This window comes from Aphelocoma coerulescens, chromosome 1, assembly GCF_041296385.1.
Source record: "Aphelocoma coerulescens isolate FSJ_1873_10779 chromosome 1, UR_Acoe_1.0, whole genome shotgun sequence".
Taxonomy (NCBI): domain Eukaryota; kingdom Metazoa; phylum Chordata; class Aves; order Passeriformes; family Corvidae; genus Aphelocoma; species Aphelocoma coerulescens.
The window spans coordinates 83,173,241-83,186,806 of NC_091013.1; the positions used below are offsets into that span (position 1 = coordinate 83,173,241).

The window sequence follows — 13,566 nt, forward strand, 5'->3', positions numbered from 1 at the left end:
GATACTGAGTAGTCTGTTATTATCCACTGCCAGGCATAGACTTCATCCAATTGTCCAGTCTATCTCTGATCCCATGAAAACCTTTGCTTCTTCTGCCTTCTACAGGAGGGAGCTCAGAGCGTTGCTGTCAGTCCTGTGTCCACCAGCACTGGCTGGAGGACTAGAGAAGTAACATCGTGTAGATACCTGCCTTCATGAATTCAAGGCCAAACATGCAGATAACTTGGCCTTTCAGGCTAGGATTGTTTGGAATATGCTATCTCCTAGCTTCATGTGTTGTCACATAGTTATCAGCTCAGGGTCACATATTCAGTTCTGCAGATTTCAAAGGCTCTTGAGGAGAATATAAGTGAGACATTTTAATTGTGTGAGATAAGCTGGAAACCAGGCTTGTCCTTTCCGCATTGAAGTCATTCTCTTCTTCATATGTAAAACTTGCTTCACTTAGAAGTACTGTATATAAAATCAGGGCTGATTTTATACTCTGAAAGTTACTGAAAAGAGGTGGCAGAGTTACATGAGCCCAGGGGGAGAGGTGGTAATTACTCAGCTGATAAAGAGGAGAGGGCTGGTTCATGATGGCTCCAGCATGACATTAGCAGGCTATAAAGTACACAGGACAGGCTGTTCAGTGACATCCCCATATGGTTGTGAGATATAACTTGTAAACAAAAATAGATACATACTCTGTATGTGGAAAAAATTACAAACATTGGGCCTTCAAATATGTAAACACTAATGCCAAAGTCATCCACCCAGCTCTAATTTCATTTCCTGAGCAACGAGTCCTTTGTTCATCCTGAAACTTCCCCAGTTTGGGAACGTATTATTTTTGGTCTTGGCCACGACGGGATGGTCACAGAGCATGCTGCAGTCCCTCCACCAGCCGAGGCAAATCTATCGTGAAGCCAAAGGGGAGCAGGAAGGGGGTTGTCCCAGAGCTACAATACCTACCCTGGGATGCTCCTGGAATGGCCCATCTATTCCTTGCCCCTTTTTATGGGCTATGTAGGGATAGACTCTAGACCATCATGTTTATACCTGTAAGCAAAAATGACTGTTAAGATGCCAAGCTTGGCAGAGGGGCTTGCTCAGTGTTTCTAGCTCAGTACCTTTTTTACACACCAGCAGAGGCCCAATTAAACCAGATGCAATATCTCTTGGTGTGTCAATGTGAGAATGGTAAATCCAAGTCAAGCAGTTTGAGTCTGCCAAAGTTGGGGAATAATCTTTCCTTACTGGCCATGTGTATGTGTAATTTCCACCAGGAACAACAAAGTCGTCCTCCTTGCTTTTACCGCCAGTTCCATCAGGGTAAAGTGCTCCTAATGCATAAAAAGGAAAAAGGAAGATTTTAGCCATCCCTTAGTTGTTTTTGTTAAATAAATGTGTCATTTATTCTATTTTAATGTGTATTTATAAAATAATAACAGCACTCACAAAGACAGAATTACTGAGAAATTATGAAAAAACTCAGAATTTCTGTCAATCTCACCACAAATGTATTGTGAGTTAAAATCCATTTTTTATTGGTAGACAAAGCTTTAAAAATGTATTAACAAGCTCTGTTTCTTCCTAGTCTCTTTACTCTTATCAGTCATCTAGAATTTTGTCATCTAAGAGTGTGTATTTTTTCACAGAAGACTGATGAGGGTACTGACTGTAGGCACATCCACACAGTCCTCTAACAAAAATACATATGCATAGGTGCAGGATTCTGAAAATTAGATCATATCTGTTACAGGCCAAAAGAGAGGAAAACATTTAGTTTCAAGAACTCCATATATTCAAATAGAGGTAGAAGGAAGGAGGGAAGATGTTTTGATGACTTATGATTCAGAACAATAATTCAGGCAAATAGACCCATCTAACCTGTTTCAGTACTGGATTTATCCCAGGTGTCGAAAGTTTGTGGCAAAAAGTTTTGAGATGAGGCTGTTCCTGGTTTTAGTCATCAGCTGCAATTACTGACGGGTTTATGAGAGGGTGATCTACAGTCCTCTGATGTCAATGTCAATAACAATAAATACTTGGACAGACTTGTAGCCATGATATTAGTTACTCCAGGGGAAAAAAGAGAGGAAAAGGCAAACCAGCTTTTACCTTCAGAGTCCTTGTCATAGAAGACTCCATGCGGATGCACAGAGTATGGGCGGGAACCAAAGTTTTTTAGATGGATGATAAAGACATCCTCTTCTTCAGCCTTCAGGACTGGCCCAAGGAACCCCAGCCATGCTGCTTTGGGGATCTCCTGGGAGTAAGTGTCATCTGTGAATTGCCTAAAAATAGCCTTTTTGTACACACGTCCTATCCGGTTGGCTCCTCTTGTTGCATACACTCTTGCAAACCTAGTGTTGGGAAGGGAAAATTTGAGAGACAGTAAACCTGCCTTAAGAACTGATCAAATAACTGGTGCTTGCAGTGCAGATAAATAGTTCCCTGGGACACATCAAAGAGCTGGTGGAATTAAAGCTCAGGAGTACATCAGGACAGGACTAGCAGGGGCCTAAGCCCCTTTCTGTACAGTTACAACCATCCCACTTGCAGGTCCGGTCTTTAGCACAGTTGCTACAAGTCTTCATTGAGGACCAGCCACTCAAGCCTCAAGCTGCTCAATTTTAACAGCTTCTCCCTCTTTTGAAGGTTTGAAACCTCACCTCTGAAAGCATGACTGTTCAGAAGGAAAATAAAACCAAATTAAGGTTTTTCAAAAGCCAATAAAAGAGATTCTAATCAACCAGTTCAACTCCCTGGAAGAGTAGCATTAAATGTGTTTTGCATGAAATGTATAACTTCCACATTCCAGAGTCTATGTTTATAGCAACTTCAAGTGATGGAGAACCCACCATATGGTCAGTGGTTAAGATATTATAGCTTTTAAACACCTGCTCCCTTCGAAGCCTAAATTGCATTTGCAGTCTAATATCATCCAGCTCCGCACTCCAACCACTGGTTCCAGCCAAGTTTTGTCTCAGATCAAAGGAGCCACATACCATCAGAAACTTCTTTTCTATGCAGACACTTGCATAAGTTTTAATTAATTGACTAAATTGCCTCCTACCCTTCTTCTGGACAAACCAAGCACACTGACATTCTTTACACCACAAATCTTTCACAAAGCTCTCTTTTGAAGGCAAATACTTCTCTATCTCTGTTGAAGTCTGAACACAAGAACTCACACAATAGGCAAGTAATATTCCACCTAGGGCCAGAGATGCTCCCAGTCAATATTTCTTACATAACTGGGAATCAGTTTTGCCCTTGTAACTATAACATCATACTGATGACCCATGTCCATCCTATCTGTGATGATATAAAATCCATTTTTTAATTATCTTCATATCACAGCTGGTAAATATGATATACAATCTTCATCCCTAATTATAACACTCAATGAAGGCAGAAATCAAACCCTTTGCTACATAGCAAGTAGGGGATTTTATGACCAATTTCACTGTAATTGACTGCTCCATGATCTTTTTCATCCCCTGAAGACTGTTGGAACTTTCATGCTTCCTAAAAAACTCATTCAAAAGTTGAACTACATTTTCCTGAAATATCACTGGCAGAAATATAGCAATTTCATATTTATTGTGAGGTTTTTGACTGGTCAGTTCACTTGCTTAACAGATTTCATTTAGATTCTTTTGTGAAGTGCAAGCAACCAAAGTGTTGGATGTCACATAAGTTGAAAGGTATGATTTGCTTTAAGTTCTTCACCACAAGATCCACTTCTCTCTCCACCCAAACCTTACTATGATTCTGTGATTTCTATGACACCATAACCCAGAACATCTCCCCACCTGTGGTCATTGCACCTCAATGATCACTGTCTAACACAGACCTCTGATGTGATCCAGATACAAAAGTCTCCAAAAAGTACATTTTTTCATTTTAAATGTGTGCTCTATAAGAAGCCACAAGTTTTGGCACAAATTAAAGCATTGCCGATAATACTGCTGTGGCAGAAACAGTGGGGTAGGATGGGGGGAAGGGACAGAAGCTTCTCATTCTGCTCCTTCAGAGAATAATGTATACTGGATAAACACACCCCAAAAGCAGGGTTAAGGAATGAGTTGCCAAGAAATCTGGATTTTCAGTGGATTGGCAGGTCTGTGGTAGCTGTCTGTGCACATAGCAATACCTGGCAAGTCTTACCACATTCACCTAGGAGAAGATACCTTCTATTGCCTGGGGGAAGAGCTGCCACCAGAGTCTTTACCACAGAGTAGGAGGTGATGTCAATAGGAGTGCAATCTAAATGCACGTGCTTCCTTACCTCATGGCAATGTATTTGTGTGGCTATGCCCTAATTCGAATTATGAGTTGATTTTTAAAAATGGTTTGTAAGAAATATTCTCTAGAAGAATATCCAATAGATTTTTCAGAAATTCTCTATTTTCAGAAGATATTTTTCATCAGTTTTTTTCCAATTTCACCATCCACCAAATATTTTGGTGCAGTGGCACCATGCTTTTGCCATGATGACAGTGTCTTTATGTCCAGACAACACTGCACACTCTCCCATAACACCCCTGGGATACACTGCCTCTTCTGAAGAAGGATAATTGTACCCCAGAAAAATGCTAGTTTTAGTCAGGCTTTGTTAAATGCTTCACATGAGCCTAGCTCCTTTAAATGCATAGATCAAGATCCCAACATCCAGTTATAGAAGTTCAAGAAATTACTGTGAGAAAACCCTCTTGGCTTAGGCATTGGAGACTTTCTCAGTGCCTAAAGCTATGCTATAATATCTGGATCTGTGCTTGCCTCCTACTTAAAGCTATCTAGAAGTCAGGAAAAGAAGTCTTTTTAGTGGCAGCTTTCTGAAAGGAGGACTATTCAAATGGGAGCAATGGGTATCAGCTGCAGCCAGTCACAGTCTAGGTGATGCTCTGTGTGTACAGAGATATATTTCCCACACATCCTTTCGGTTGCCCTCAGTACCTGAAAACAGAGCACTCTGGTTGTTGTGAGTCCCATTCTAGGTGCCCAGGTTGCCACATTTCATCCAGGAGAATTTTGGGGGCCCACCTCAGCCTTCCCAAGTAGCTGGTAGCTCCATGCCTCTTTACGAGTGTTGGTGTGCTTCACATTACAGCTCTTCAAGTCCTTTTGCAGAAGGAATACCCACACTGGACCTAATGCCAAAATGCTTCCTATCTGTCATTCCTCTCTTATCACAAGAAGACAAAGCTTCTCCCTGCCTCTTCATACTCTCCTGCTCACTTCAAACTGCTTCATCCTCCTGGTGGCTTTGTGATGTTGCTGTCTGAACCTCTTTCATCTTCCTGATCTTGTGCAGATGTAAGAACCGCTCCACTAAATTTTAACTATTTCTCTCCAACTCAGTTGTCAGCCTGCACTTCATGTGCATACTGTCATGATGCTCAGACAGCCTTTCTTCCTACAGTAATAGGGAATACTCCATCCTCTGGCGCAGTACCCATGCAAGCTTCCTAAATTTCCTCCTACATCTCTTGCAGTCAGGCCAGTCTCGAGGTTACATATAGAGATAAGCAGGCTTGCAAATCAGGGCATAAAAAATCTTGTTCAGACTAAGAAAGCCATGCAAATCTTGCCTTCATTTCTGTGTCTGATTTCATTTTAGTGCTTGACCCCTGTCAGCAGTAGCAAAGCTCCAAGAAAGACTGGCAATGCACCTGGGTGGAACAGGGAGTTATTAGCAGGGAATTAACTCTCATTCTTTAAAATAAGTGTAAGCATAATTACAGACATCGAGTTCCCTGCAAAGATGAGTAATACAACTCTTCCACAGAGAGAAAGAGTCAAACAAGAGTGTCATGTAGATTCTACTTCAAATCAAGTCTAGACATGCAGATAATCTGCCATTTCCAGGTAGATCCATGAGTTAGGATAGGACCATGAGTGAAGAGTAATTTCTACACCCATTTCTTTTATCACACAGAAGTGTTTTGCCATAATTTTTACTGTGTTTGTTATCTTTGCTCTCAAGGCTACAACCTAACAGAGGTTATGTTTTCCAAGAGGTGCTTACATGAGCACTGTGTTACAGCGAGCAGTAGGAAATGGGAAGACACCTTGTGCATGACCAAGCAAACAGCTCTTCAGTAGCCTGGAGACAGATCCTCACTGATAAAATTTCTAAGCCTCCTGAGTTTGTTTGCTGCTGTAATCACCACTAAGTGCCAAAAAACAGCACTCAGAATAACTACTAGATGTGGAGTCCCACATTTTCTCCTGTGGTTGACATTCCCAATAGCTACTGTACACTCCTGGGTGCAACTGTATGCAAATGCAAAACTTCTTTTTGTTGTCATTATTCCACTAAAGTCCCATAGACTTTACACTCATAACCATTTAAACAACCATCTTTATGGGTTTATTCCCTAAAATCTGTAGATGATGAAACCTTCCTTACTTTCCATCCTCTTTACATACTCTGTGTTTGGGTTTATAACCATTTTATTTCCTCAAAGTTCCTGATTTTTCCTGTGGCTGAAGTAAGCCAGGACAGTGCCAGGACAGGGCTCCAGATGTCGCAATTGTTTTAACCCCTGGGTCATGTCACCTGTTCAGGGTAACCCTCCACCAAACCATGACTCCCATGCTCAGGCCAGTGCAATGTCTGTGCCTGAGGGATGGCCAGTGAAGGGGGACCAGTGGTGCCAACTCACCTTTCTAAAAGGTGCCTTGACCACAAAGCGTCAAGCAACAAAGTTGACTGTCCTCAAAAGACAGAGACACAAAGCTCTCAAAGGATGTTTTAGGCTTTTTCTGACCCACATGAGCCACAGAGGTCAATAAAATCCATAAAATCTTAGATGAGGCTCTGAGGTGTCACAGGTGTGGTATGATGGTTTCCCTCCTGCAATAAACTTGCCCCTGAAGTCAGTAACAAAGCTCCTCTCAGGCTTTATTAGAGCCAGGATTTCAACTCAAATACCCTTTTGATGTTGACCCTTCCCACAATGATCACCTCTGCTGTTGCAATTGGGTTATTTGGCCGCACAATGACTCAGCCATTAGTGTAGCATTTGTGACGACAGTTTCACCGTCATTTCTCTGGGTGGGATCTCCTCGTAGGCAAATTGCACAAACCATGTTTGATGCTGTGGTAGCAAAAAACACCCGTTAGTGTTGGTGGGTGCAAGACTTGGCCCAGATAAATGTAGGATTGGTGGCCTAAAGAGAAGGGATGAGCTACTACATCAGGCAAAACTTACTAACGTTTACCACCAGCAAAGCAAGATTTAAGTGTCCATCATATAAACTAGTATCAAGCTAATTTCAAGGGATTATCAACTAAACTTTAATCCTGAGGGCTGAGCTACAGTGGGGAAATAATGACTGGTGGATGTCAAGCCACAACACCTAGGTGTATTTTCCGCTTGAAAGGCCATTTCCCATGTGACCATTAAAGAAAGCAGAAAACATCCAAGCTCACCCTCCTACAGCAGCAATAACTCACAAAATCTTCCTGGGATCTGCATCACATCCAGAAGCATTGATAGCACCTTCCACCCTGTGTGTCTAGTCCAGCACGGTTTAATGGTCAGCTCTTCCACCAATTATATAAGATGGGAAGGGATGCTGACCACCTTCACAGCTCACCTATCTCAGTGGCCATAATTTGGATCTGTGATTTCCAAAGCCCCGTGTGCTTCAGAAAATCTGAGTTTAATTTCTGAAGGGAGAAGAGAGAGTGAAATATCTTGGTTGCACTCATAACACTCCAAATTAAGAGAATTAGAACAGCTTGAGGCCTCAAGCTTAGACAAGACAAAGGGCAGAGGTGAACAGCCTCATTAGTCTTTTTACTTTAAAAGTACTGATGTACAGCAAGACACTTATTCTCTGCAAGCAGTAGGCTGGCTCTGGAGCACTGCAGTAAGACAAGGCATCAAAAAAATTATCAACCAAGCAGAATAGTTCTGCTAATTCAGGGCTCATTTGGGCTAATCAGCTCTGATGAGAGGCAGTCTTTTCAGCTCACACCCAGGCAGGTTCTGATGCAGCCCTAGGATTCCTGGCTCCAGAGGCATCTCGCTCAGCACCAGCACAGCAGGGTCTGAGCAGCATAGCTGTGTCTGGTGCCAGGATCGGCTCACCTGATTTCCAGCCCCATGCCTCAGCTACCAAAGCCTCCTTTATCCTCTTTACTATCAAAACCTAAAGGTTGAGGAAGATATTCTTTACTTTGGCAAGCAACACTGAAAATCATCTCTTAAATGTCACTATCTGATCCAGGTAATGTAACACTTTCCATTGCACACTTGCTAATTCAGGATTTTCATTAAGTACTGAAGACTAAGTGGTTTTGATTATATCTCTGTGGGCTAGCTGGAATCAAAGGGAACATTCCTTTTTGTATAAGCACCAATTCCTTTAAAGATAATCAGCTTGTCTGCAACCTCTTTATCTTCACTTCCCTCTCAATAAAAGTGGGTTAGTGCCTCATCAGATGGGTGCTGTGAGGATGCTTCACAAGGTGAGAAGTGCTAGGCTCAGCGAGCCTGAGTGTTGCTGCTTGCAGAACAGAGCCGGCTCAAAATGCATTCCTATCCCTACCTGGAAACTGATCCTTAAACTTTGCTTATGGAACTACTTTTTTAATAATATCCGTAGGAACCAATCAATTAGCTGAAAAGTAGCCCATTATTATACTGCTTTAAATTTACATTAGAGATTATCCTAAAGAGCTGAATAGTCAAAATAGCTATTACTGATTCACTATTTAACCCACATGCTTATGCAGACACCCTATTATTCCAGAATACAGCATTTTATCCTGGCTCAACTCAATACAGTTTAAAAATTGAGTAAGATAACAAAAATCTCTTAATTATGCTGCATGTAGGGAAGTCATGGCAAACATCTTCCCAGCTTTGAATGTACCATCTACATTAAAATCCGCTGTGGGTAAACCTTTTGGAATTAGCATTCTGTAATTATTACATTGCCATGGTGACTGAAGATGTAAGCTATCTTCTGTCCTTGTCCTGCCATTTTGTAAAATGAATTGCATTTATGTCACAGACTTAAAAGCAAATGTGCCACTTGGTGTTCAGGGAGCACAAAGTGCAGACAGCCTTAAAAGTACAATTTACAGAACAGATTCCAATCTCTCTATGGTATCTCTCTATTGAATATCTCTCCATTGAAGTGGATTTGTAAGTAGCTGCTCTTCAGTTAAAGCTGAACTACTCTACAGTGAGAGATATTCTAGTTTAGTGAGTGGAGAAAGTTATCTGCTCTATTAAGACTAGGAAAGTGAGAAATTCAAATATTTAACATAAATGAAGAATAACTTTGCCAGTAAACCTTGTTTTCATGGGCTGGGAACAAACTATTACCCTTAATTCTATCTATAAAGGTAACACCTATTGACTTGGATGCTATCTGGGACCCCTAGCTGTTAAAAGCTTAAGCATAAATTTGTGTTGAAAAATAAAACTCTTTCTCATCTCCTTCTTGTGACAAAATAATTTCTTTTATGAAATTCATTTGAGAGTGATTCTGAAATTACTGACCACTAGAGACATGTCCAGCATGGCTTGGGATTTCCTGAAAAGTCAGAAAGTACATTTCCATTTCTAACTTCTGGGATGCAGTATCTAGCTCCCAGTGAGCCTCCAAACCTTGTACAGAGACCAGGACTTCACTTACAGCTCCCACTCCAATCCCAAGCCTAGACTCAGAGGAAGGATTCCCAAAATACCTCTAGTGTGTCAAAAATATCAATGAAATGTTAAAAATATTCCCACACAGTTGAATCCCATGATGTAAGAAGTAATGGTTTTAAACAAAACAGAGTCAATTCAGATGTAAGAAAAAAGTTTTTAACAATGAAGGTGATAAAACACCAGCACACATTGCCCAGAGAGGTGGTGGATGCCCCATCCCTGGAAGCATTCAAATTCAGCTTGGATGTGCCTCTGAGCAACCTGACCCAGTTGAAGATGTCCCTGAACACGGCAGGGGAGGTGAACGAGATGACTTTTAAAGGTTCCTTCCAACCCAAATCATTCTTTAGAGAGGCACCAGGGATCGGAGCCATCTCCGTCCGATGTCAGGCCAGCTCTCCTGCTGTGGGAGGAACACAGCCAGCCCCAGCAGTGTGGACATGAGAACAGACACACCTGTTTTCACTGGCCAAGGCACGATTCATCCCAGTGCTCACCTACACGTCCCAGTTTCAGAGAGCACCAGGAATTCTGTCTGACCATTCACTATTGTGTATCTAAGCACTTATTTAAATGCATTTCCCAAATGGAGGTCCCCACAGTGGTATGGATTGCATGGATATAGGGACTTGTATCTCATTCGTAGGTATTATACACATCTGAATTTCACAATATCATACCAAGTTCCCCGATTTTAACCAGGGAGAATACTTAAAACCTTTTGCCAGTTAAACAGTTTTGTGTCTTACTGAAAAGAGCAGTGCTTGGTTACAGCAAAGTTGCAGTTTGCTTTTTGATACCAAGTCCCAGAGATGCCTGCATCTCTATGAAATTCATGTGGGGGATATTGAGCCCATACCTGTTGCTTTCTTGGCCAATATTAATTCATTAACATCCTCTTCAAATACATGTTAACTATCACCTTGCTTAATCAACCACACTGGAAGAGAAATCAATCAAAGTCTACTCCTGCCTTGAACCTGAATTCCCACCTGTGACAACATCATCAGAATAAGAGCAAGGAAAAGCCCGTCTTAAGACATTTGCAGCAAAGTTACCACATTAACCAGTTTTGGTTTGGAGCTGTTGGTACACCTCCAGCTTATCAAAGTCCCCGGTCACTTACTTGTCCTCTAAGAGGCTTTGCCCCGTGATCAGATTTTTCCCAGATGGTGCATAGTCCCAGTTCTCTTCCACAATCCCGAGGTAGTAAGTTCTGGTCCTTGCTTCCACCACTGCCCACAGGCAGAGGAACCCCAGGGCGCGGAGGCGGCCACCGCGCTGCGCGGGAGGCATTTGTGGTGGTGACTGCGAGGCTGGCACGGGCAGGCAGCAGCAGGATGTACCACAGGGAGCTCACCCGTCCCTCCCTCCCAGCTCTCGACAAGTTATAAATAAGGAAGGACAGAGCAAAGCTCCTCCTTTTCAGGAGGTTAGGACTGGGATAGGCAGAGAGCCGGGCTATGCAGAGCAGGGAGAAGGTTGCTGTCGTGGCAGGACTTATGCCAATCCTTTGGTTAGTGAGTGAATTACTCACTTACCTGTCCAGGCTAGAGCCAGTTGGTGGTTTTTAGAAGTTTGAATGCTTTTTAGTCCTCCTTTTGCCAAACTAGGTGATGTTGCATATTGGGGCAGAAGAGGGGTTGGTGTTTTTGACATCCTTGTAAAACCCCTTTTTAAAAAATTTTTATTTTAACTTCTTTGTCATGTCTGAGATTTCTAAAAATAGCATCTTGTTGCCTTCCTTATTTTTTTTTCAATGACATAACACTAAGTTATAATCCAGCATTATGAGAGGGAGCAAAAGAATTGGCCAGTACCTCTCCAATTTCTAGCCTTTTTGGATCTATTTATTAAGACTGTAATTGATCTGAATATATTCAGTTTTAGGGTGCCCAAAATGAGGTACCTTTTTACAAGCATCCCTGGAAATTAGAGCCCTTATAATAGTCTTTCCATTTGGACACCTAAGAATTGAGGCTCACAAAGATCACCCTTTTATTAACCTTGGTAATTAACATGCCCACGTAGCTCTCTAGAAAATCACTCCCTCCCTTTATAGCTTAACCTCCTCTAAGAGGATATCTATGTAACCATCTTGGCAAAGCCCAGTGTAAATGTATATAGGATAGGATAGGATAGGATAGGATAGGATAGGATAGGATAGGATAGGATATTTTAAACCACTTAGGAAACATCCCCAAAAATATCATCTAGGTGACAAGACATTTTGCAAAAGCATACTGCTCTGCTCCTAATTTTTAACTGACTACAGGCATTAAAAATTTGCAGTTCTGGAATACAGTTCTTGAGACCCATTGCAAGCTCAAACAGTTGTGAAATTCCCCTTTCAGGTCCAGAACCATGGGATCTCTTCCTGTGGAAGCTAATGGTTATCTGTGACTAGGGCTGCAAAAAGCTTCAGAAGTGGACTTGTAAGTCACAGGTTTAATGCTGTCCGCCAAGACATAGCTCAGTGATGTGAATGAGGTTTTATGTGGCAGTCATGTGAGGTTCACCCTCTGGTATGTGGCAGAGATGGCTACACGTACAGTCAGCTGTGCTGAGCTCCCCTCTCCTCGCTGGTGTGCAGGTGTCTCTGAAGTCACAGAGAATAACTCAAAAAACAGGTGCTGTTCACAGCAGCTGAGCTGCAGCTGCCTGGACCTTGATAGATCTCATCTAAATTAAGAGACAAGGTACACAGACACATGCAGTATTGTGCTAAAGAAGCTTTTGGTGGTTTTAGGCTATGCTTTGCATCTCTTTAGCTATGAGGACTGAAAGTCCAGTATATGTGGGTTAAGGATACAGTCAGACAACTACAATTGGTCAGCTTGACATAGCTGTAAAAGCAGGAGTCCCTCAGCTCCCAAATTATCTCTGATACATGCTGATGTTCATTTTCTCATGTCAGTTAATCGATGAACAATGAGAAAGAGGAGAGCTGATAGGACAACACAGGTGTTGTACGATAGGACAATAGAGCTGTTGTACAGAGATCCTGATCCTCAAAGCCAGCACCTACAGACTTCCTAATATCCTTGGAGACCTTGCTGATCTCTTCACTCTTCTGCTGCAAACCTCACACCGCCCAGCCTCTTGGCTTCTCATGTCAACCTGTACCCTCTCTTCCAAAATACTGACACTTAAAAATCATCTTCCTTTTCCACTGCTTTATTGTGTCACTTTGTTGCGTTACTCAAATGATGATGACTAAAAGTACTGTGATTCTAAAAGGCGTAGTTAGAAAGCAAAAGAAAACACAATGACTGTGGGACAGAGCTTTGCCAGCCCGTGGTACAGCCCTGGAACATGCCCCTGGGGTGGGACAGCAGGCCAGCTGGTGGGCTACAAACCTGTGAAAAGGCCAAGGTGACACTTGGAGGTTAACAGGATCCCACTGTCGTCTTTGCACAGGGCCTAGGAATACTTCCACTGCCCAGAGGAGCTCTCCTGAGCCCGGGGGAGTTACAAACTTCATCTCCTGTCACTCAAGCGCCTGCATTTACAAGAACTCATGCCTGTTATGCAAATATTCATTGTCACAATGTAGCAAGCATTTGCATTTGAGTAGGAAATATGTTTATTTATAGGGCACTGCTGCACTTTGAATGAGATTGTGTGGAGTTCAATTGCTTAAATCAGCCATTTGCATGCCATTAGAAATATTTAAGGACTGGGTACATGGCCAATTTAATTTAGACAGTGTTGCTATGACTTCCTGTTCGTGTGCTTTTTTATAAGTTAAGAATTCTGTTATATGTTTAAGTCTCTGTAGATGTGAACTCATATAACACAAGTGCATCAAGCTAATAGGGAATAGGAAGGGGGAGTGTCCAATTCTGAGCTGGCATCTGACTGCATTACAGTCATTTAAATAGTATTAGTGCTATGT

At 42.1% G+C, this 13,566-nt stretch overlaps 1 protein-coding gene across 2 annotated transcripts in view; it reads right to left on the reverse strand.

The window, feature by feature from the left end:
* HEPHL1 (hephaestin like 1) overlaps positions 1 to 10,964 on the reverse strand; it is a 34,911-nt gene extending 23,947 nt beyond the window's left edge. Inside the window, exons 1-3 of one of the 2 annotated variants that reach the window (XM_069030874.1) lie at positions 10,795 to 10,964; positions 2,104 to 2,348; positions 1,113 to 1,325 (exon numbers count right to left, since the gene is read on the reverse strand). In XM_069030874.1, coding sequence (XP_068886975.1) covers positions 1,113 to 1,325; positions 2,104 to 2,348; positions 10,795 to 10,964 — 628 coding nt within the window. Of the gene's footprint in view, positions 1 to 954; positions 1,040 to 1,112; positions 1,326 to 2,103; positions 2,349 to 10,794 lie in introns of those variants that run through there. The other variant, XM_069030882.1, reaches the window with a different exon arrangement.
* Positions 10,965 to 13,566: the final 2,602 nt, after the last annotated feature.